At 44.9% G+C, this 24,448-nt stretch overlaps 2 protein-coding genes across 3 annotated transcripts; one reads left to right on the top strand and one right to left on the bottom strand.

Moving 5' to 3' along the window:
* Window positions 1-1,425: 1,425 nt before the first annotated feature.
* LOC128309923 (transcription factor IIIB 90 kDa subunit) lies at window positions 1,426-24,343 on the bottom strand. Its single transcript, XM_053046434.1, has 4 exons — window positions 23,905-24,343; window positions 23,725-23,829; window positions 2,051-3,391; window positions 1,426-1,941 (listed from the first exon to the last, which is right to left on the bottom strand). The coding sequence occupies exons 1-4, from the start codon at window positions 24,341-24,343 to the stop codon at window positions 1,808-1,810; spliced, it is 2,019 nt and encodes a 672-aa protein (XP_052902394.1). The 3' UTR covers window positions 1,426-1,807.
* LOC128309922 (BTB/POZ domain-containing protein 6-B) lies at window positions 13,482-22,934 on the top strand. Of its 2 annotated transcripts, none has more exons than XM_053046432.1 (5): window positions 13,482-13,917; window positions 16,616-16,990; window positions 17,141-17,288; window positions 17,365-17,581; window positions 20,139-22,934. In XM_053046432.1, the coding sequence occupies exons 1-5, from the start codon at window positions 13,482-13,484 to the stop codon at window positions 21,363-21,365; spliced, it is 2,403 nt and encodes an 800-aa protein (XP_052902392.1). In that variant the 3' UTR covers window positions 21,366-22,934. The 2 variants fall into 2 exon arrangements, with proteins under 2 accessions (XP_052902392.1, XP_052902393.1); XM_053046433.1 differs by lacking the exon at window positions 13,482-13,917 and adding an exon at window positions 15,541-15,998.
* Window positions 24,344-24,448: the final 105 nt, after the last annotated feature.

Raw genomic sequence — 24,448 nt, forward strand, 5'->3', positions numbered from 1 at the left:
AAGAAAAATCTCTTTCCTACGCCATTCACGGTGCAAGTGTATTAGTAGGGTAATGGTACTGGGAAGAATCAAATGTTTCATTACTGTTATGTGTTTTCATTGCACAAATGGAAAATTCTTCGTTCTCCACCTAGCATGATGAGAAAATCGATGATCCCGATACCAAAACAATAATTTTCTGCACAACGCAACACAGTGTATGTTGTTTCGTCAAGCACACACACAAGCGCACATGTTACGATTGCTTTTTAATTGAAAAAAAAATTTTATTAAAATCTGTCCAAAAGCACATGCACGAAGAGGAAATATTTCATTTTAAAATATTTACGACGGCACAATGAAAAGACATCAATAGGTAGGACGGAAGAACCAGAACCAACACCAATTTCCACAGAGCTCTCGGTGTATGTAGTGGTGTGTTTGTGTGCTGTTTATATTATCTTCACCATTCATGCTACGATGAGAAGAGGCTGGAATTATGCTTCGGTCTCTGACGCATCACCATTATACACTGGGAATATGATTGCGAAAAGAGTGCATCGGCACTATTACGAATCTCACATTTACACTTTTTCATACAGAAACACTGTTCCACGTTTGGGAAAATGCACCCATTTGCCTTTTGCAAACTCCTACACAACTTATTTCGAAAGTACTTACCTCGCTGGAGAGGAAAGCGTCCGTGCTGAACAAAAGGTTCTTACCTTTTGCTCACAGAAACGCACACAGCTGTGATAGAAGCGCAATCCCGTTGTGCGAGAGCGCTTCCATCATCGTTGTCGCGAGAGAATGAAAGCCCGGTACTCTCACGGCCCCTTCTTCCTTTCTTTCTCACCTCCTCGGCCTATAACACTGCACCCGACGACTGCCGAAGTTTGACAGTGTTTTTCGAACAAGCATGATGTTCGAAACGTCTTTTTGAATCCATTTTCGAAATATTGCGAAGACGGTTAAACATTTCACGTGTTTTTTTTTGTGGTATAACTAATAAAGCTCATCCATTGCCCTTCCACACATACGGATCCAAAAATCCTTTTGACCATGTTTCGTCTTCGACTTCGAAAATGCGATCACCTATCTGCCAGTATCTGAATAACTTCATAGAAGATGATCTCCGAAGTTTCCTCCTTTGAGGCACGGATGACCCTATCCAGCACTAGGTTTAAGAGAAAATAAACTAGCCCATCTCCTTTGCGTAGACCCTTTGTGGTAGCAATAGGTTCTGATAGTCTTCTATTCATCATCAGTTGAAATGTGGCGTTGGTCCCTACCGGGACGTTTTTCCGTTGCAAGCTGTGAGTTGTTTAAACATTTCTTTACGGATTCTTCGTGTTATAACATTCTGTGATGCTAAATACAAAAAAAAAAATATATATTTTATTCATCCGCTGTTTAACAACAACGTGGGCAGCTACTTGTTGTGTCCATTTATCGTGGTGTTAGTTCTCTCCTAGCGATGTATGATGAAGCTAGTGATCTAAAATGGAATTACTGTACAGAATAATATTATAGCATTAAGTTTACTTAATACACTGCTGATTTCTACATGAGAAATGGTAATGCCTCAATCTAAAACCCTACATCGTTCACCCTGTTGTGCTGAGAAGGATTTTTTCGTAATTGTGAACCCTGGATGCTCTAATTATAATCATACTAAAACCAATCATAGCTTCAAATTTTAAGATCATTCCATATTTTTGTACATACACCTGAATGCTAATCACTAATATAACCTGTCATGTAATAAAAAAAATTCAATAAACAAAATGTACATCACTGGGCCCTTATTATTACATATGATCTCGCTTTAGTAATCGTCATCGTAACCGTAATAATCATCATCGTCCCCAGTGTTAAGCATGTCCGCCAGCGATTTGTGCTCCGGTTCCGGTTCTGGTTCCGGTTCGCCATCGGCCTCATCATCATAATCATCGATGTTGTCTGTAAATGAGAAAACAGCTAGCATTAAAACCAAATCTTCTAAACGCCCGTCAAATCAAAACGCATCTGCATGCAACCAATGTCAATGCTAGTGATGTCACACGTTTACCTTGAGCCGCTTTAATCGTTCCATCTTCCGGATCTTTCGTCAGTTCGTCGTTCACGCCCGCCGGCACAACGGGCATGGTTGCCTGTGCCGTATGCTTCCTTCTCGAGGAGGCACCAAAGTTGGGAGTTGGCTTCAAACTGCCACGACCGGCGGCAGCGACCCCATCAGCGGACGATGAGGCGGCAGGCAGCAATTTTTCCTGCTTTAAACGCACAGGTGATTGTGCGTTGGCAATCTCGGGCTCTCCCTTTATCTCAATGCTAGTTTCCAAAGCATGTACGGGTGCGGCCATCGCGGCAATGGCACTGGGGCCACCTTCACAATCCGTTAGCGTCTTCAGTATATCGTAGTTGATTTTGCTCGATATTTTCTTCTCCTGCAGTATCATTTCGATGGCCTCCCGAGCCGATGACGATGGACCGAGCATCTTTTTCTTCACCGTGCGACGCTTCTTCTTCTCCGGCTTGCCCTCCTCCCGTTCCTTGGCCAGCCGCTCCTCTTTCAGCTTCTGCTCCTTCAGATACTCTTCGTTCAGCTTTTCCCACTGTACGTTTTTGGTGCGTGCTTCCTCCTCCGTCATAATATACCCATTGATCTCATCGTCATCCAAATCGTCGGTAAGGAGCTCCCCATTCCCAAGATCATCTTCCTGTTGCACGGCATCTTCCACACCGTGCCGCTCGGTATCATTACTCGCACAGATCGCTCGCAGATCCGGTCGCATACCTTCCGGGATGATGGGTTTGCTTTTGTCCTCGACCTCATTTGTAGCCGTTTCCTCTATCAGACACTCCTGTATCACATCCATCGTGGACTCCTCGATGAATTGACCCGTTTCCTGCTGTTCATCAAAATCCGTTTTCTTCAGTTTGCGCTTCTTCGCGGTACGTGCCACCATTTCGCGATCGAGCGCAGCATCTATTTCAGCCTGCAGTTGATTGAATTCGGTCGTTTGTTCTTCCAGCTTCTGCAGGCGCTCTTTGTCCCTTTTGCGCGCCGCTTTGAATGCCGGCGGATCCTGTTCGGCTTCCAGATCGACCGCCATAAACTCGTCCACCGTCAGGGCACTGCTGGGTGTTTCACCAAACTCGAACAACCTTTTGCGCAGCGTAGATTCGTGTATCTTTACGATGCGTACGATGTCGTTGGGTGTACGGCTGAAATCATGCATGCGGGCGGCTAGCAGCAATGCTGCACCGCACAATCCAGAAGGACGTCTGCCGGAGTGTATGGAATCCTTCTTCATCCTCTGCACTAACCGTTGCGCCGTCATCGAGACTTCGTGCGTTTTCTCCTTAAACTCGAGCTTGTTTGCGTACCGCATGATGTAGATGCAGGGATCTGAAGTAAGAAACAAGTTTGAAGGAAATGATAAATTAATTAGAAAATCTAATAAACGACAAGGTTAAGACCATATAAACCAGACTACGTTTAAGGAAGCGAATTATATCATAAAAAAAAGGTTAATCAAAACTCCACCATTATTAATCGCCTTAAATCGCAGTTCGTACGATGTTATTACCGCCCTCTTTTACAGCGCTATTGAAGGAAGTTGTTTCATATGTTATACAGCACTAACACTAGTACCGATTAAACTGGTCAATAAAAGTCATATACCATCGTAAACATGAAATAGCTTTTGTACCGTGGCTCTACCATGCACAATTTGTATGGTTCACACTTCCGTAACCCTGACAAATTAGAAGAACTTATTACAGTGAATTCTTCGAGGAATTTCAATTCACATACTCTCTAGTGGGCTATGCAGTGAATCTAGCACGTAGAAGGAATTTGTACGAGAAGATCGACCCTGTGAGCAACAGTGTCGTAGCAGATATAAATCTATCGATTCTTCGCCGTTACGATCAAAGAGGATCATTACCGCACCATGCTTACTAATTTTTGTGTGTTTAATAATATGGATGGTATTGACCCCGGTCCGAGGTGTGGTGTTTCAACAACATCAACATTAGGCGATTAGCCGATTTCGCGAAACGGACGAGCCCGTTCGGTCTCCAAGATCGTGCGATTTGACACCTCTCGATTACTTCCTGTGGGTATTGTTTTTATTAACGTCTTGAGGCCTTGCAGTCGTTCGTGTATTTTCGAAACATACGACCAATCATTGGGGTCGATCGTATCTTAAGTTAGAAAAAGCTTATGTCTTAAGACGGTATCTGTCAAACAAATCGTAGAAATATCGAGTGATGAATTATTCGACAACAGCACAACAAATCCTAACTAACGCAGGGGTGACGTACAGATAGGTGAGCACACTTTCACCAATCTTGGATCATAGATCAGGTCAGATACGCGCTAAGATGCTGGCTGCGAACCGGTGCCTTTTTACAGTCTGAGGAAACTTTTCCACTCAATACACCTGTCAAAACGAACGAACTTATCGGGACTATATAGAATTTATATGGGTTCAGCACTTACATACGCCTCTGAGGCATCGACTCTGTCCAAAACTGACGAAACCCTCTTAGCTGCGAGCTTAGATATTTAGAGTTTTGGCCCGGTATATGTGTGGATGGACAACGACAACCTGACGTCATTAGAATGACACCGAACGATCTAGCCTTTAAAGTCTTTTTGAGTCGTCCCAATCGACAGAGAAGGTAGGCTAAAATTATGATAATAGATAGAGTTGATGAGTCCGCCAGAAAGGCCGGGATAATAGATTGGCTGACGTAGGCACTCGAACGTGAGCGGACTCCTGCAACAGGCCAAGACTGTAAAGCGACTATAAGTAAGTAAGTTAAATTATTCGACGTTCAGTTATACGAAAGAATTTGTTTGAATAGGCTCAATTAAATTAAAACATAATACAAATTATGGTTTTCCTTTATTTACTAATAATGTCGTAATTTTTATTACATCGATTTTGTATTTTCTTAACAAATTACTTCAAGAACAACACATTTAAATTTTGTTTTACATTTCTCAATTATGAGAAACATGTTTCATCACGAGTCAAACCAATAAAAATCCCTTTTTTTAAACCTTTTTATAACGTGTGATTATTTTTTTATTAAGTAAACAATTTTACCTTAAAGTGCTAGTCTATTTTTTTGTCCATTTGTACCTAAAGTTTTAACTGTTTAAGCCTTTAAAACATCAAAACGCAAATAGAAAAACTAGTTTTAGGTACGATCGAATCCAGTGCTAGAAAATTTTGAGTCAGTAAGATGTCTTTCGTCAAGACCAACACTAAATATAGCTGAACATGTGTTTAAATGTAATGTCAGGAATTGATCCTTCGCATAAGAATAATGTGCTGATTATAATCGTGAATTATTTGTGTGTGTATTTTTTCACAATTTAAAGTTCTATCGGAAACCCTTTCGGAAACAGCAAACTTGTTTTCACACAGACAATACAGAGAGAGAAGGAAAGGGAAACTCGGACTTCTTCAAATGCTAAAACCACACCATAAACGGGTTGCACGAGAAAAGTAAAAGTGCAAGTGTGTGGCTAGCAAAGAAACCCCGAACACGATGCATTATAACATTCCCATGGAACCACGGTGGTGCACAACTAGTTCTCATGCAATGATGCAGTTTTACCGAGCTCAGCTCAGTTCCTGCTTCGGTCCGCTTCCACAGCGGTTCCGGTCTGTGGTGTAGTAGATGCAGGAAATTAATGTTGCATAATAAAGAAGCTTTTATGCTAAATTGCAAGCTTAGTTAGCTTTTACTTTTACTACACACACAAACACTAAGCGCTATTGCAAATCGTTTGCTGATTTTTAGCTTGAAATTGTGATTAAAACTTGAGCAAGGTTTGTTGTTTTTTTTGGTGATCGATCAACCACAAAACGGCACACAGAGTTAAACAGTTACCCAACGCATTCTCTGCTCGGTTCGTACGTCCAGAGATTGTCAGTGACAGTTTGTTGAAAATAACGATGAAAAATGATAAAGAATATAATTATATATGTTGCGAAAACTATCCTTCGATACTCCACCACCAAACACCGGGGGGGTCGCCATCGATAGCGAATGCGATGTTTACATTCGCTTTAAGGTCAGGCTAAATTTATTTCAAATTAAATCATCCATCTATCCGCTCAACCAAATTCAACCACCGGAGATGGGGCAAAAGAAACAAAGAAGAAACACAAAAGGAAATGGGGAGTGTCGCGCGGTCCGGCACCGGACGACGCGACGCACGAATGAAAGCGCCCAGGCGTGACAAACATCCGTGCACGATCGCGAGAGAGCTTTTCATGATCGTGACCCGCGGGGTGTAGTTCTGAAACCAAAAAAAAACACATTCAACCTTCGCGTAGTAAGAAGCACTGACACACACACACACAATTATGCAGAGAGCGAGAGAAATCCTATGCAATTTAATGCAATCATGTTGCAACACTGTTTGCAAACGCATCCATCCCTCAGCCAGCCAAATCGAGATGATCAGCTAACCGTACCGCATATATGGTGACGGAAAATCATCAACTTCTTGGCCGAATCGTATCGCTCCAACATCTTCGGAAACATAACGACTCGCACTCTCATCGGGAGCGAAGCGTGGCCGGGCAGTTTTCACAGCCACAACCACCACGCGTTGTTGTGTGAGAGCACTGTGTGGCTGAATGTTTTGGGGTAGGGGATGTGGCAAAAATACCCACGGAACGAGCGCGCCGGCAATGGCTGCTGCTGCTGCTGTGTTGCTAATCATTGGCAGCAGCAGCAGCAGCAGCAACAACATACTCAGTGTTATTTCAGTGTCGAACAGGAGCGAACGTACGGGATGGTGGTGTGCCACACCGAACAGTGTTTTGAGAAGTGAGTAAAGATCATGGGTTTGCAAACAAACTAAGATCGAGCGGGTAGTGAGAGTTTTACGGAAATATGGAGTTCAATATTTGCGGAAAATTTGGCGCATTTAGCGCGTTAATAACCTAGAGGAAAGGAGCAACAACAGGAGGAGAAAGAAGTGATGTTTGCAAATGATCCCCCCAGCCAAACCCCGGGGTGTGAAGTGAGTCAAGTCAAGTTCAATCCTCAGGCCAATGTGTAGCTACCCCCTCATTAGCGCCTGCTTGTAAAACGATCGTGAGACATACGCAACAAGCTGAAGAACTTTCGATGCGCACTCTAGCTTGAGTACGCTTCAATTAAAACGGAAGAAGTCATGACGCCATACGACCACAGGCGTCACGAAACCCAGTGTGCGCAGGCAAGATCAAAACCAACCTTGGAGACGGTGTGTGGGTATCCAAAAAGACCTTCAACAAAAAAAAAACGACGCAACCTCGGGTGTGCGCTGGCAATGGTGGGCCAGCAAAAGCAAAAGCGAGAAGATCTAAAGCTCGGCCTACGAAAAATACAACCAGCTGACCGTGAAATGCGAAGACATTGCCAAAACAACCGCAAGCTTTCTTGCTCCGCAACCGGGTGAGCTAGCCAAAAAAAAAAAAATGCGACCGAAACCGGCGACCGGATAAGTTGTGACAGCAACAACGGCAACAACAAACAAAAAAAAACGTTCACAATTCGAGTTTGATCAACATATGGTAATCGTGTAGTAGCATGTGAAGGGAGATTTTTTTCAGTTTAATATGCAGAATCCCACAAATTGGAAAGCTGAAGAATGTTTAGCTCAAACAATTTTACTAATTGGCTATAGGAAAAGGTCTGTTTGGTGAGCTGATCTACCCGGTGATCGCATACAAAGGTGATAAACAGTCGCACACCAAACACGAATTCTCCTCTGAGAAAAAATCTATGACCATATTTTGTTAACTCCTCAAACTTCTCTGCAGCAGAGCTTTGTGGCGTTCATTACACCACGATGTCAACGTTGGTTCGTGTCGGTTGATCACCGTTTAACTTGCGAATTGCGTTCTGAAACGCTTACCAGAGTGGGGCTCAATTATGCCGGCGAAAAACGAGAACATTCTTCGAGATGATTCTAGCCGGGGCTGGGGCGTTTTAAAACGAGTTCTGTAGCACACCGCCCCAGCAGCATCACCCCGCAGACAAGCACGTTGACCCCGTGCTTGTTTGCTTGGTCGAATCGAAAGGAATCGTTACTGGGACACACACATACTGATTAATCCACGATTGGAACGGTGGTTAAGGAGAGATCGGCTTTACCATTACACGATCTACGGCGCAAAATAGGCACCCCCGCGCTTTATGATCGTGTACCGTCTCCCCGCACACGGACAGAACCCTTTTTAATTGTGTGTCACAGTTTTGCTTTACTGGCAACGGCAAAGAGCAGAAAAAAAACCGAAACAAGGGCGGTAAAACATAGCAACAACCTCGCTCGCTCGTATGGCTCGGCGTCTGCAATCGCCCGCAAACAAAGAACTTCAACAAGCGACGAACCCCCGTGTGCCATTTCGGATAAGCGCGCACACAAGCACTACTGTCACGGTGACAAACCGGTACACGAAAACAGTGACACAACGGTATTTTCCGCACCGTTTTACCCGGGGAAGAATTTAATGCCATTCTTTAATTCGGCAACGCGGGGTTCCGACGGTACAGCGGTTAACACATCCAAGAAGTCCTTCACATCGCCTCATCTGCGCTGCTGTAGTCATGACGTTTTACCTCCCTCTGTCTCTAGCCAGACATTCAGTCGAACGCAACAAAAAAAAACTGCGTCAGATCTTGTCCTTGAGATGCCAGCGAGCAATTTTGTAGCTGTGTCTCGCGCGTCTCTCGTTCATCCATCGAGTTTTCTTTCACGATCGCATCACTTCGGCAGTTCGATTTTTTTTCCTTCTTTTTAATAAGATAATTTTCAGCCCCAATGCTGCCGGTGCTGGGTGCGTGTGGACGGCCTTGGGAGATCGGAATGTTCGGAGCTGATCGTGTTTGGTTACGGGGGCCGTCTTAACCTTGCCACGAGCCAGTAGCCATGTCAAAGTCAAACGGGCAGGGGTAAAGATAAAGGTCAGCACCGGTAGCACCGCAAACGGGACCACATTCACGTCCACGGGGGAGGACGGTGATCCGAAACAACACTTTTGCCGCCCCAAAGTGTAAAGCCATGCACAATCACTCGTACAACGCTCAGCTGATCGTTAATAGACTCTTGCCCGGTGAGGTTGTTGACTGGACAGATACTTATCCTGTGGTCTAAGAAGAACAAGAAGAAGAAAAAACATCCCCCCCCCCAGCATCCCCCGAAAATCCGTCAAAAACTCGACGCACGATGATTGATGGTAAGCGGTTCGGCATTGGCTGAAGTGGGCTGCATTTGTGACGGGACCGCACCAAAAACACGTGCGTTGGGATTGTTTATTTCAGCAGCAGGAGAAGGCGAAGAGAGAAAAGCAACAAAAAAAACGCCATTTCAACATAATTAAATTTGGGCAGCAAGTGGCTTGCGGACGCAAGAATTGGACCATGGCGTACGGTGGCGATTTCCTCACAAGCACACATGGCATGGCAAAAGTGTGATAGGTTGGGCCTGTAATACCTTCTTATTTGTGGCCATTTCCTAACCGTCATACCGTCATAGTATAGAATGCAACATTTAGTAGATGCATAAGCCTACTCGCACGCAACAAGCAACTAAAACCCCGCATTTATGTTCACATGCAACTTTAACGTCACTATCGAATGGCGGCACAAAAAAAATCCACTCCTCAGTGGCCACGCATTGACGCATCGGCCCGGGTTTAAGTACCCGGCCACTACCCACCCAAAAAGAGCAGCCCAACCCATTGCGATTACCCCCTTACGCAATCGATTTCCGTGCCAATGCAACTCAATTACAGTCACACGCACACACATGCACAAGGTGCACTCACGATCCCGATCGGTGTTGTACGTGTGGTATAGCACACGTGCGTGCCATCATTCCGGCCACAACATTACATTGCAGATGCGTACGCAAAGCACATATTTTCATAACTTTATGAGTTTACCGATGCGGTACGTGCACCGGTGACAACATTTGCGTCGTGGTGCGACTAGGCGACATCAGCTCCGATCGTGATCGGTCGGGATTCTCTCTTCCCCCTCACCGGTGGACCAATATAACGCTGCAAAGCAACACACCTCTGGCACGTGTGGCGGAATGGGACACTTTTTCCGAGCCGCAGCATCAATGTGGAGGTCAATTTGTTTCGACGACATCCCTACTTGGCCCATAACACTCGCAACGACGTATCACTTACAACGCTCTTTGCGGTTAGTGAGTCTTCTGTGAGACAGCGCAAAAAGGGGGGGGTTTTATCGCATCATAAAACCCCATTTCGTGGCTCATTCAAACCGTACGTACATTAGGGACAAGGAACATTAGAAACCATTGCGCAATGCGCGTGCACATTAGACGGGGGGACGGAGAGGGCTACAATTGTCACCGGTCTGGAAAGCTGGTTGCATAATGTCGGGCCGGTTGCTTTTGTAGGGAGTGAGCATTAAACGAGTGGCTTTTCCTTTGCGTTTAGCGTCACTATCCAACACAGTTGCCTTAGTACGGGACAACACTATCGCTTGAAATCGATCGACGCAAACGACGTACGGCGGCCATTAATCTCTTGCCACACATTTGTCCGGGTCTGGGCGCAATGCATTGGTTTTTACTACCGCAATATTTGTACGAGAGGATCGGTTTACCATTCGCAACGGCGTACGGTTGCAGTACCTTCTGGAAGGTACCATTGCCGTCTAGCTGTTGTTGCGTTTCCGGAAGCAGGAAGGCAATCGTACAGCTCGTGCTGACATTCTGACGCTATATGTACTTAGCTGCACGTCTGAACGTCCGTGAACTTGTATGAGGATGGCCATACACAAGCTATTGCATCTTTGGGTGGTGGAGGTGATGTTTATACAACCGTGCAATTGTGACATACGGAAACTGGTCGCTCGAGAGTTACAAGCTTTTTATTGAGCAAGGGTAACCTGTTCAAATCTCTGAACTGCATATGATCGAGCACTGTCGTCTACGAATCCAACATTCCGGCCTTTCTGGTGCTAGCATCAACTCAACTCAACTCAACAGCCATGATAGGTGCTTTCAGTGGAGAAGTCTCCCAAGACTTTAGAATAACCGATTGGAGTCCCTAGAGGCCGTGTCTCGGCATCAACGTTGTTGTCGGTAGGAACCATTCACCTAAAATCAAATATTCACTGTATGTACGTCAGAAGTAGCTGGTTGATGGTCAGCACGATCATTCTGACTATTGCCACAATTCTATCTAACCCAAGGATTTTAAGGATCAATCGATCGTATGGTAAACATCCAGCTACGTAGGAGAGCTGTAAACCTCATGAGGTCTATATCACCAGAGCACGCCAATATCAGCGTTGATATATATATAAAGCTTTCCAAAGATTCCTCCCCAGCCCCGGGATGGAACTTTCTATGACTACTTTGAAGAGTGTAGTGGATTATCCGGAATATTGCTGATGATTGAACGTAAAACTAAACAAAGTAGTGATGATGGTAATGGTCGCAGCAGAAAACACCTCCACAAACGCTTCTAAAATGTAGCACGGCTAACGATAAGCGATAAGATTGGAGTTGAGATTTGCGTTGGTGCAATCTCTCACGCAAGAATGGTCGACACCGCTAGAACTGCGAAGCAGTCAGTAAAGCGCCTCGACAAACCATATCTGCTTATCTTCTGCGCCTCAAACATAATAGCCGACTGTCGTCCGTTTTCGCGTCGGAATAATGCGCACCCATATCAATCGGACAGAGGTCAACTTATCAAGGGTGGCTGCCGATCCCAACCCTTCCCCACCCCCCCGGGCCGGTGGGAAGGCAAACAAGCTAACGGGCGGTTCAGTATGCACCCATTCACCTCCTTTATCCCCTCTATCTCGTTTGCAAGACATTCGTAGCGGTTTCTACTAATGGCCGCAGTTCCACAGTGCTAAAGTTACGCGCCTTTTAACGACACTAAACTGCGACAGCCGTGGATTGAATTATCGTGAACGTCCGTCGGCCTCGTGCTAGCTCGCGCGTACGTGTGTTCGAGTTTGTGTGGCGGAGCTCCTGTTACCGCCGAACCATAAGAAACAACAAAAAAAAAAATGCCCACAAATACCGCACCATAATCAGCCGGAGTTTTGAACACCAATTGATTATAAGCAATCGTTTAGCGGTGAATGTTTTTTTTTTCTTTTATATATTTCTTCAGTGCAAACCACCAACCAAACGTCCAACGAACAGGGCAGGACACCACGGTACGCACCCTTTTTGCAGGCCGCCGACAACAAATAACCAGGTCAAATTGAGCTCCATTAGCCCGCACCGGCCCGCTACACAATTGTTCGCCCAGCTGTGTGCCGCGCGCGTGTGTGTGCGCCCCACCGGCCATTACTTATTCATTGTCAGCTTGCAAATTTAGCTTTGGTTCTGATGATTCTGGAAGTGGCAAGTGGCTTGGATGGGCGAAATGGGAACACATACACAGAGAGAGAGAGAGAGACCCGGATCGAGAACGATTTGGACGGAACGAGTAGTGTAGTGGCAAGCAGTAGTCGTCGGGCCGGAACGCCACATAGAACACACTGCTGGCTGGCCAGAGGACGCAAAGGATAAACAGAGAAAGCGACGTCCAAACCTTGATATTTCAAACCGCATTTTGTTATTGTTTTGCTGGTTTGATTAAGTTAAGTGCTGTCTGTGAATGGGGGGCAGGGAGGCGGGTTGTTTTGGTCCACCTGTTGGTTACCGTTGTGAAGGACCACTGGGACACACGCATATCAATTAGTGAGTGCTATTGTGATCGTGCGCAATACGATCATGCCGGGTATCAAAAAACAAATAACAATGTTCGAAAACTGATGCAAGGATCTAATGAGCTATTGCCTCAACTTCAATCTTGCGTTTGCATTTAATTTCATTTCAGTTTGCCCAACCACGTTCACTGTCACTTTCTGTAAAGGAATGGCTGCGTAGTGCCGGAATCTACCCGTCACATCATCTCACCTCAAAAGGGACCTCCACATTGGAGCGGATTAGACCGAGCGGATCCGGCCACATGAGACAGGCGTGACAAAAGTGCATCGAAAGATTTGTTGGCGATTATTGTAACGCGCGTCTGTGTGCCTTGACGGCGTGGAAGTGATAAGCGCAGTCAGCCAACTGAATCGTGGTGCGACAGCGAGAGTGTTGTGATTGGCGAGGCCACGGCGGCCGCACAGTGCGCTGAATCATTGTGTTTATTGTACGGCTTGGTAGTGAGCGAAGCGGTAGTGAATTTTACGAAACGTCCCGTTCAGTGTTTGTAAAACTTGTGAATTATCAATTCTACAAACCTTCCTAGAGCACGAGCTGCATACGGAATCGCGTGTGATGCACACAGGCAGGCGAGATTTACCGGCTCAACTCAACTGCACGACGGTTCGCGCCACTGTAAATGTGTGTTGTGTGTAGAGCTCGCGAGTAGCCCGGGGGAGGGAGGGTGGGTTTTGTGTGTGCGACGGGTGTACGTGTGGACACAACCATGGTGGACGTGGTAGGGATGGTAGTGCAGCGGGACGAATCACTGGTCGATCACTTCGGTCGGCAGGTGCTGCATTGGATCGTGGGCTATTCGACCGCCTGGTACGCAACGCTCAGCCATTGCGATTTGGTCGATAACTTCAAGAAGGTGGACACCGGTGCGAAGATATTGCTGCAGGGTCTCGGCGTTAAGACGGGCCACAACGGAGAAGACGACGACGACGACGAAGAGGAGTGCGAGGAAGGGGAAGAACCGACCCGGGAAGGGAACGGACAACCGGACCGGGCAGGTGGTGTACGGCAACGGCGCCGTTTACGGCGGGCAGCTGCCCGTGGATTCGTCAATCGATACCATCCGCTGGTCGAGTACGGTGAGCGGAACTTTGAGAACCTCATGCTGGCCGACCTGATGGAAAACTGCGAACGTGGAATACCAAGTAAGTGTACCCGATTTAACTCGTCTATGTGCACGTGTGTATTGGGAGAATTGTTGTCTAATGGGCCTGGAAGAGGTATTTTACCGAACAGAATCGATCGCGTTATAGGTCATTGTTATTGATTCAGTCATTTCGCCAGCAGTGACATCATTTTCCTAATACGCTTCATTAGCGCTATCAGTATCTACAGTCAATTTTCCGATATTTTCCATGCTTTGCATGTTTACATGTTTCAACAGCAGTTCCATTCGTTTGTAGTAGTTCTTGTTCTTACATTTTTAAAACATGCGAGCGGAACAGTACACAATTTTCCGACATTTACCATGTTTTTTTTCCAAAAGCAATTTCGAATTTTGTAGCAGTTTTTCTAAGTTTTTCAGTAAATTACACTTAATTTGAAATTTGAAGTTTTTCTTCTTGTATCATTCCGGTTAGTTCTCGTGTGAAAGTGGTTCTGCAAAATTTATAATGTTTACACAATCAAATGCAATACAACAAACTGTTGTACATTCTTGCTTTTTTTCAAAAGTTCATTGATTAATACATTGTTTTATAGCTATACTGTTTAACAGAAGCACGTGTGTGGACCCGGAGTTCACCTGGTGCATATTTTAGCGCCACGCGACATTGAACGGACCCGGGGACCCATACATTATTCAACCGTGTGCGAACCGGTGCCGCCTCGCGTACCAAAGACACAACAAAAGGTCAAGGTTGTGTTCCAGTTTTTAGTTTTTTTTTTTTCTATTTTATCACAACATGCTATCGTAAAGTCGCTGAGCAAGTTTTGATTTGATAGTGCCCGCCGGGCAAAACACATGTTTGGCGGCCAAATACAGTTCTACACAGTCACATTTTAAATGGATTTAGACATAAAAAGGGCCCCCCTCCGAAGCAAGATGGAAAGTTAAAGATTAGGCATCGAAAAAGTCCAAAAAACCCCTCGGATCCCTGTCCATTGATAATGTTTGAAAATTTAGGAAAAGGAATAACAAAATTAAGCTGAAATCTGATCCATGTACCAAAAAAGGGCAGGCAACCCGCGCAATACATCACGCAAAACAAACGCATTTTACACCGCTGCGAAAGAGAATCAAAACAAAACACAAAACACCCAACATTCCACATACACACACTCCCATCTATCCACTTTCATGACATTTTGTTCTCTCTCTGAATGTGTGACATGTCGATAAGCGAGTGTTGGTGCCATATCTTGTAGCGAGCGACGCAGAGAGTTTCAGCATGCACCAACACTACTGCAGTTAACGTTCTGTTTACACGATTGGCATTTTGGTTGCGTATCGGATGCTTTTGTAAGCCAAATCAGTGGATAACAAGACATACTTTCGCTACACTAGATGAAAATTTCTTTAACTAAAGCATGACATTTAACATACTAATGCGCACCGGGGAAACTTTACAAACATGGACAAGCGATGTAAACAATTCTTTTAGAGGCAAAAAACTCACGCATACCCACTCACGACAATGAGCATTTGTTTCTTTCGCTCTTCATTTTGCGCGTGCACTCTCTTTCTCTCTCTCTTCATACAACCATCGACGCGCAGCAGTCTTCTCAGTTGCTGGGTGAGTGTGTTGACTGCTTCATATCGCCCAGAGCAAACGGAAAAACTAAGATGGCTGTCTGTGCTGTGCTGAAGTGTGTTTCTTGGCCCCAGTGAGAAAATGGAGCTGTGTGGTTAATAGCAATTTAGCAAACCCAATTCCTATCCCATCGAACCGATTCTGCCCTGCCGAACAGTGCGGAAGAACGATAGTAAAACCCGGTAGTCGAAAGGGTGTGGTGTTCGACACAACACACACGGGGAATCGAAGCAAATTGTGTGGTGTAAGCTGCCAAAACAAGGATTCTAGCTGCCTGCGTAAGCAGCATCTACGAAACGGAAACGCAACTCAACGGAAGCACAGAAATATAATTCCTTCCCAAAAGCGAACGAAACGGCTTCAATAGATCACGGATTTCCTGTGTACTATGTCCAATCTGTACGCCAAAATATCGCAACGCCCAATGAAGAGAAATGAGGAGCAAATTTTTTCCGTCTTTCCGTACCACAACAGTAAGCAAGCTTTTTATTTACTTTTTCCCTTTTTCACTCAATGTGTTTGCGTGCTGCCTAAAGTTTATGGAATGGGGCAAAGATTGAAAAATCAATTTTTATGTTACCGAGTTGGAGATCTATAAAACGCTTGCCCAGGGGGAGAAAAGTTACAGGAGGCTTGAGAGCGGGACGGGTACATCGAATGATGTCTTCTGCTCCCCATTCCTTTTCAGCCCTTTTTGACAGCTTCGTTTGTATGATGTGTGTGTGTGTTCTATGTGCCGAAGTGTGTATTTTCATTCTACTGGGATTTTTTTTGCTAATCGCAGCTAGCGTTGCATTATGACGTCATCATCATCGCCTGCCCATATCATGATAATGTACTAGAATGCGCAAAAAAGGGCCAATGCATGGAATCGTGCTAGTCATTCTTCACCCCTTGCCGAGAGACGACACAGACAAAACACCCTGTGCCCTCTCCAGTGCATCGTTGGCACCGTCCCCACCCCATACCGGTGCATCGTTTGGGCCCTTTCCATTATTCGTACTTCGTGCGAGCAGCAAAGAAGAACTTAGTGTTGTGGATGGGTTTGGTACTAAATGATGTGGTTGCTTCACGTTTCGCCTCGTTGCAGTTGAGATGTTCAATGTGTTGGCCCCGTTCCATCAGAACAGTGCTGCCGCTGGTGCCGGTGTTGCTGCCACCAGTGCGGGTGGCCAAAACGTGCGGCTAGAGAACATGCAGGTGACGCAACCCTGCAGTGGACCGTCCTCGCCAACCATCGCATCACCCGGTGCCCTCAGCTCCACCTCGTTCTGTCTGACCGGTGGTGGTGGGATTGGGACCGGAGCACACGGCACCATCGGATGCAGCGTCATCTCCAGCACAACAGCTGCCGATACGGCCGACCCAAACTGGCAGGCGAACAAATCGACCGTACGCGAACGGAATGCCGCCATGTTCAACAATGATCTGATGGCCGACATCCGGTTCATCGTCGGTTCTGACGGTAAGTTCTTTTTTTGTTTTGGCCATAGGATCTGCGTTTAGATTGCATAATCAATATCCGCACTACCATCATGCCCGTTTGCGTGTTTGTGTGTTGAATATTTGTACATCACTTATCAAATTTATATTCGTTCTCTTAACCCCATCCCAGAACAAGTGCAAACGATTCCAGCCCACAAGTATGTACTAGCGACGGGAAGTTCCGTTTTCTACGCCATGTTCTATGGTGGGTTGGCCGAAAATAAACAGGAAATTAAGGTACCGGATGTGGAGCCGGGTGCGTTCCTAACGATGCTGAAGTAAGTAGTGCTGAGTCACGCACCGATTTGAGACAATCTGCTCACGTTCCCTATCATTCGCACGACCCATGGTTAGGTATCTGTACTGTGATGAGATTCAGCTTGAAGCGGACAACGTGCTGGCGACGCTGTACGTCGCAAAGAAGTACATCGTACCGCATCTGGCACGGGCGTGCGTCAACTATCTGGAAACTAGTCTTACGGCGAAAAACGCCTGCCTGTTGTTGAGTCAGTCGCGCTTGTTCGAAGAGCCGGAGCTGATGCAGCGCTGCTGGGAGGTGATCGATGCGCAGGTATGTTGTGATACTACTATCACCACCAACAACACCACCACCACCACCACTATCGCCATCAGTAGTAATAGAACCCGTAGCAATAGTACCAGCAGTAGTAGCTTATTGCGTCCTGTAGATAGGAGCAGTGTGGCAACGCTGAAAGTTATCCTCGGTAACTGTAGTAGCATTAGTATGCCCTCGTCGCCTACTACTAACAACCATGAGGGAGGTGGATATCCACGCCCGCCGGTCGTGGTAACGCCGGAGGAAGATGAAAGTTCGGGTTGTTCGTCTGCCTCGACGGCCATGTCTAATGCTAGCATTAATAGTTCCGCTGGTTGTGAACCAAATGAGCCCGGAAATTCGGTTTCTGCACTGTGCGGAGAATCTGTATTGTAAAACAACAACAAAAATTGCTGATGTCAAATCAAGCTGCCATTGCGTCTCTTAGATAGCTGAAGCTCCTATAAATACTATCCATTTTCTCCATGGCAACATGGGCCCTAACATATACTGCTACTACTACTACTATCAGCACCTTTCAATCCCTCCGAGTGGGGGCAACGTGTGTTGTAGCGTTCTGAATGCTCATGTCTACTTTAATCCTTCGCTGTTTCGATGTGTAGCTGTGTAACCTTTTCTTTATTATTCCTGCGAAAGAGTTGCTACTAGCAACTTTGCTGCAAACGATTCTTAATCCGTTTTTCCTAGCGTTGTGCGCATAATGAATCTTTTAAGAAGAGTATTTCGTATGAATCTTCTCTGAAAAATCGTTCAGAGCAAGAGTCAATTCTCAAAAGATTCAGGAATCCTTATAGATTCAGAATACATATTAGATTCGTGAATCTCATCAGGATTCGCGAATCTTCAGAGGAAAACTGCAAATTCATTTATAAAATTCCAACATTCATGAATCTGAATTAGATTCACCCAACGCTAGTTTAACGCTTTTTTTACTTTCTTATTTGTCGTACTCTTATTAAATTTCTTATAATGAAACTGCTTGTGCCCTTCAAAGGCAATTCGAAAGTAATCTGGCTCATATGTCACTATCGCCGATAGTTCCATGTTCTAAGCTTCTTGAAACAGCCATGTCTAGCACACTTAATTACGAACGGAAATTCAAGTACAACTTTATACCGTTTTTTAGCAAAAAGGAACAGTGAAAGTTTCATGAAATGAAGCTCAATTTTTACGTAACGTACAACTGTAGCAAATAACGAAAGTAGCTTTAATTGTATACCTCGAGACGAAATTCTGAACGTATTCGCTTAATATGCCTGAACCACTCCCCAAGTAATATTCCGTATTACCCATATATCCTTTAGATGTTATTCATCACCCATTACCCAGCATGCTGCAGGTGCTTTTAATTAGAACGAGCTCATTAGCCACACATGGAAAAGGAAAACTGCAATATTTTAAGTTGTTAGATTTAGCCATTACACTTTCGTTTCTCGTCTGCAATGTAGCAAAAGAATAGTTAGACAGGACAGGGCTTAATCTCTCGGTCCTTTGTTTCACTCTCGGACAGAGTTAATGTAACGCTTTTGATGGAAACCGCGGATGGATTTGGCGGAATATGGGGATTTACATTTAATTTTCTTTTGTTTTTTTTTTTATGTTCATCTTTCTATATCTCAATGTGTCTATGGTTGTGAATTTTGTTTTTGGTTTGTTTTATTTCTTACTGTGGTCTCTGTGTGTATGTGGTGTGTGTGAAAAAGTATCTCAGTGTACGTATATGCGCGCGTAATGAACATTAACGTTTATCGGACAAAAAAAAACTCCATCTGTGTAACATATCAAATTAAGACTAAGAATCAATAGCAAAGTAGGCCGAAAAGGAGTGGGCTAGAATTTTTCAGCAGACGAACAGACTAGATAGCAGATAGCTAAAAGAAGAAATCTGGATCAGGTGTGGATCGTAGTAAGGTCACACTAGCCTACAAACAATAATCGAATTCGAATTTATCAATGTGTACTACCGCTCAAGTTGTTTCCCTATCCTACTACTGCGAGATATTTGTGAAAAGAGTCAATCGAAATACTCAGTGACAAAACACACAGGTTCATCAGGGCACAGAACGTTTGTGTAATCAGATTTTATCTTAGGTTTTCTTTGCTTGATAACGGAAGAATGAAATGAAACGATTGTGAAAAAAAACAACCAAAAATATTGCAGTTTCAATTACCCTATGTTTAGTCGTTCGGTGGACGAAGTATTTTTAGTTCCGTAGCTCGTGGGAAGCAATCCCACAGAAGTCGATCGTAGTAGTGATCGTTGCACAATGGTTTTGTGTGGTTCAATGGGTATTTCCTCTTTCTTTCTCATCTATACCGTTCTCTTCAACGATCACTAGCAAAAATGCTATCATGGACGTAAAGCACTCTACCTCTATAAACCGTACTGTCCTTGTAACGATCACCATTATCAAAATACTTGTACAAAACCAAAAATGCTTCTTCTTCATCACCTTCAAGTGTTCCTACAAATCAGGCCCTTTGGTTGCATCACATCACACACACACACACTTTCCCCCCTTCTTTTATTCTCCATTCTCTCACTCCGTAGGCGGAAATGGCCATCAAATCGGACGGTTTTGTCGACATCGATCTGAAAACGTTCGAAACGATCCTAGCGCGGGAAACGCTCAACTGCAAGGAGATACATCTGTTCGAGGCGGCACTCAGCTGGGCACACGCGGCCTGTACCAAAATGGACATCGAACCGACCTCGTCCAACAAGCGGCAACTGCTCGGCCAAGCCCTGTACCTGATACGCATCCCGACGATGACGCTCGAAGAGTTTGCCAACCGGGTGGCGCAGCTGGGCATACTCACCAACCAGGAGACAATCGACATTTTTCTTAACTTTACCGCCAAGAACAAGCCAAAGCTTACGTTTCCGGTGAAGGCACGGGCCGGCTTAAAGACGCAGGTGTGCCATCGGTTTGCGTCCTGTGCGTACCGTAGCAACCAGTGGCGCTATCGGGGCCGATGCGATTCGATACAGTTTTCCGTCGATAAGCGCATATTCATAGTAGGCTTCGGCCTGTACGGTTCCTCAACCGGGGCTGCTGATTACGATGTAAAGATCGAACTGAAACGGCTCGGTCGCGTGTTGGCAGAGAACAGTACGAAATTCTTTTCGGACGGTTCGAGCAACACATTCCAGGTGTTTTTCGAAACGCCGATACAGATCGAACCGGAGTGTTTCTACACTGCCTCGGTTGTGCTGGACGGGACGGAACTTAGCTTCTTCGGTCAGGAGGGTATGAGCGAGGTGAGCGTCGGAACGGTCACGTTCCAGTTTCAATGCTCTTCTGAGAGTACAAATGGAACCGGCGTCCAGGGCGGCCAGATACCGGAGCTGATCTTTTACGGACCGATGGGTGTCAGTCAGCAGAACAGCATCTTATCTGCCAGTGCCAGTAATAACACGATCAACAATAATCACACGAGCTCGGGTGGCCATTCGCCCGGTAAGGATAGTTTGATCGGTAAACAGTCTAGTAACAATGCCGGAAGTGGTAATAGCGTTCCATCGACCACGACATCGTCCTCTTCCACCTCAACACATGCTGGAGGAAGCGGACTACTGTTGATGGGAGCAGGCAGTAGCAGCTCACCACCAGCCAATGCCAATGGTGAGCGATCAAACGTCGCTCCGTATGGAAATTTGGGTGATAATGATGGTGCAACAGCAGCCAACCAAGGTGTAGGACTACCAAACTGGCTGCAACCCTCGGTTGGTGCGGTGCAACAGTTACTGGCCAACAATGGTGAATCAGCTGAATGAATTCTGAACGTTCAGCTCACCAGCAAGGAATGCGGGAGAGACATTTTTCGTTACAAAACACACATGAACACACACACGATGGAACTAAATCACCATTGATGTTGAATCCTCACAAACGCACAGGACAGCAAAACGCAAGCATTTACAAGTCCTTTACTTATGTATATGCTTTAGCCCTTTGGGTGAGATGATCTTGGACAACTAATCATTACAAATCTCTCGTTAGTAGAACGAAAAACTTTTTCAACCCTTTTTGCTCTGTTTTACATAGTAGTGCATAGTCAAACATGGATTTTTACAGGAAATGGAGCTATGCAAACACGCAGGTGCAGCGACGATTCCTGCATCGGTTCTAAAAGAGCTTTTTTTCTTAGGTCTTCCGGTTTTATTCTCGTTCTTAACGTTATCTTTGGCATAATTCTAAACCTTGCTAAATATTCTGCTTTGTAGATGAAATTTATTAGCATTAATACAGAATTGTAAGAAGTCTATATCGCCCTCATAGCCTCTTTCTATATTGCGCGTGAGACGCTTTCTTTATTTATGACTGAGTTTCTGTTAGGTTAGTGCCCATCACTCAGCTATTCTGAACGAAATTTTATCCCTGCTTCCCTTTTCACTTTACACTGGGGCGATTTGCAGCGTCCAGATAATTATGATAAGGATAATAGCATAGTCTGAACACAAGTATCGGTAGCACTTACTCTCCGGAATAGCGGATTTACAACACACAGATGTAGTGTAGATTCATAAGCAGGATCGGCTTGTGCCGGATCAGTGGGGCAGGGTGGATAGAGAAGAAAGGACACATGGCGTGTGAACAAAGAAAACGGTTTCCTTTTTAGCAAGTAAGTGATACAACAACACAGCGATAGGACTAAGGTATGACATAAAAAACACACACAGGAAAGAGCATTATACAGTACCCTCTTAACAAACAGAGCACACATAATCTCGTGCAAAGTGCACTTCATTTGATATGTGTTAAAAGGGGTTGAAGGTTCCCCGTGGAATCAGATGAGTAACGATATTTAGGGTACGTGATCACGTACATCACGCACACATTGTAAGCTCCTAAAGCATACACAAACTCCCCGTAGACGAACATACAGTATAGTTTCCATTTTAGGTGATCTTATCATTTGTTTTTTATTCTGCACTTGAGGCAAAGCCGCAAGGTGCGAACAAAATTAAGGCATACAACAAATTAGATAAATTGGTTACATTTGCCCATTATGTTCGATCGTTCTGTTTTTGTGTTATCAGAATCAAAATTATATTGCAACAACATTTTGTTTGAATGGTTATAAAATTAAAATCAAATCATCCTTTCAGCGGAATGTGATTTCAGCTAGAAATCAGCGGATGTGCGTAAGTAGATCGCAGTCCATGTTACTGCGTGTATGCCTTGTGTTCTTCACTGACGGAGTGTAGTACAGTGGAAGCGGGAAAGAAACAACCACGAACATATACCATTATGGTACTATCGCAGACGATATTACTGAAATGCGATCTATATATATATACATATATTTAAAATTTGAACAAGAAAGACGAATAAATTATAGTAGATGCATACTGAAAAATGATTCTTTGTCTATCGATGCGTTACAAAATTTGTGTAGTGGAATTGGTCGAAACTTCAACGAATGCTATTGTTTCGTAGTAGAACGCATTTCTGCACTACAAATATTAACAAATTTTAGTGATTTAACATACGAGTTTCCTGCCACATCATGCAGGATTCTGCATTGTTTCGTCGTATCCTACTGGGCAAAGACAAAATTTGACAACGTAACCAATGAATTTGTAATAGCCGCTTCCAAAACTATTGAAGTTTTGTTTGTACGTCAGGCGTCATAACGGAGCAAAGAAGTTTAACATGGTAAGGCACTTCATATCCGTTAGATATAGCCACTTTAGCGTTTACAATACGTTTTCCTTCTGGAGAAAGGCTAGTGTGCAAAACAGAATACAGCATGTGCTGGCCATCCGTCAACACACGCCAATATAATATGGAACGGAATCTAAAAACTGATCTCTACGTTCTTCCTGTACACTGAATCCGTCGGCCCAACAGTAAAGAAGTACATGAACAAAACGGAATTTATTATGAGAAAGTGTCAGTCGAGACCAGTTGCATTTGACCAGCAGACCATCTCAGAGAAATAGCGATGAAGAGGAACTGGTGAAAATCCCTCTTCAAATGGTTCAAGGAATCGTTTTACCCAAGATCTCCAACCCACCCAATGGACAATGTGAAGGACACTTACTACCTAGGGCAACGGTTCGGAGCAATCAAACCAATCTCCACATACTTATGACAATCAAACATAAATAATAAGTTTCCACTACTCACCGATTGATGGAATATTGAGACAAAGCGACTGTGAAAGCTTCAGGTAAGTTCTTCCAAGTTCGTAGCAACAAATCTGCAGCACATCACTTATGTCGATTAGTAAATCTAAAAAACAGACAATTAACAATCATGCTCAGCATTCTTTTAAGCAAACCGGACCCTCAAACTCCCATCACTTACGAGACGTTCCCTCCGTGCGGCACGTGATATAAACGCAGGCCGCATAAATGTGTGAATTTCGACGACCACGGGTCAGGTTGCGCATAAGGGCCATCTTGAAGAAGTTGCAGGCCGTTTCAATGCAATGGTTGTTCAACCGCAGCTGACTGCACAACAGGGTAATACCTTGACGAGCTTTCCGTAGCGTAACTTCGCGCGATTCCGTTCCAGTACCGACGTGAAACTTTCCATACGCCGTAGCTCCACCGCGCGAATCGGACGCAACGAATTGTCCGACGGCGCTGGCCGCTCCATGTGCATTCTCCTCGAACTGGATCTCCGATACGATGATATTGTCTTCCAGCACCGATCCACAGTTCGTACACACGGCATCGCCCCGTGCATTGTCGACCTCGATATCGGCACTTCCACAGTTATTACACTTCCGTCCGGAAGACATTTTTTCGGCGCTACACAGGCGACCGTTAAGTCTGCCTTCACTAGGTTGATGGTTATGCTATTCACTTAAGATTCGTTGTAGTACTTTGCAAGCAGAAGACCTTTC

This window comes from Anopheles moucheti, chromosome 2 (genome assembly GCF_943734755.1).
Source record: "Anopheles moucheti chromosome 2, idAnoMoucSN_F20_07, whole genome shotgun sequence".
NCBI lineage: Eukaryota > Metazoa > Arthropoda > Insecta > Diptera > Culicidae > Anopheles > Anopheles moucheti.

Bases quoted from the DNA above. Each gene is read 5' to 3' on its own strand.
- LOC128309922 (XM_053046432.1), top strand. From the start codon at position 13,482: ATGGTGGACGTGGTAGGGATGGTAGTGCAGCGGGACGAATCACTGGTC. The intron at 16,991-17,140 runs GTAAGTTCTTTT...ACCCCATCCCAG, and splicing joins GTTCATCGTCGGTTCTGACG to AACAAGTGCAAACGATTCCA. The intron at 17,289-17,364 runs GTAAGTAGTGCT...ACCCATGGTTAG, and splicing joins GCGTTCCTAACGATGCTGAA to GTATCTGTACTGTGATGAGA.
- LOC128309923 (XM_053046434.1), bottom strand. From the start codon at position 24,343: ATGTCTTCCGGACGGAAGTGTAATAACTGTGGAAGTGCCGATATCGAG. The intron at 3,392-23,724 runs GTGAGTAGTGGA...TTCTTACTTCAG, and splicing joins TCTCAATATTCCATCAATCG to ATCCCTGCATCTACATCATG. The intron at 1,942-2,050 runs GTAAACGTGTGA...TCTCATTTACAG, and splicing joins AACGATTAAAGCGGCTCAAG to ACAACATCGATGATTATGAT.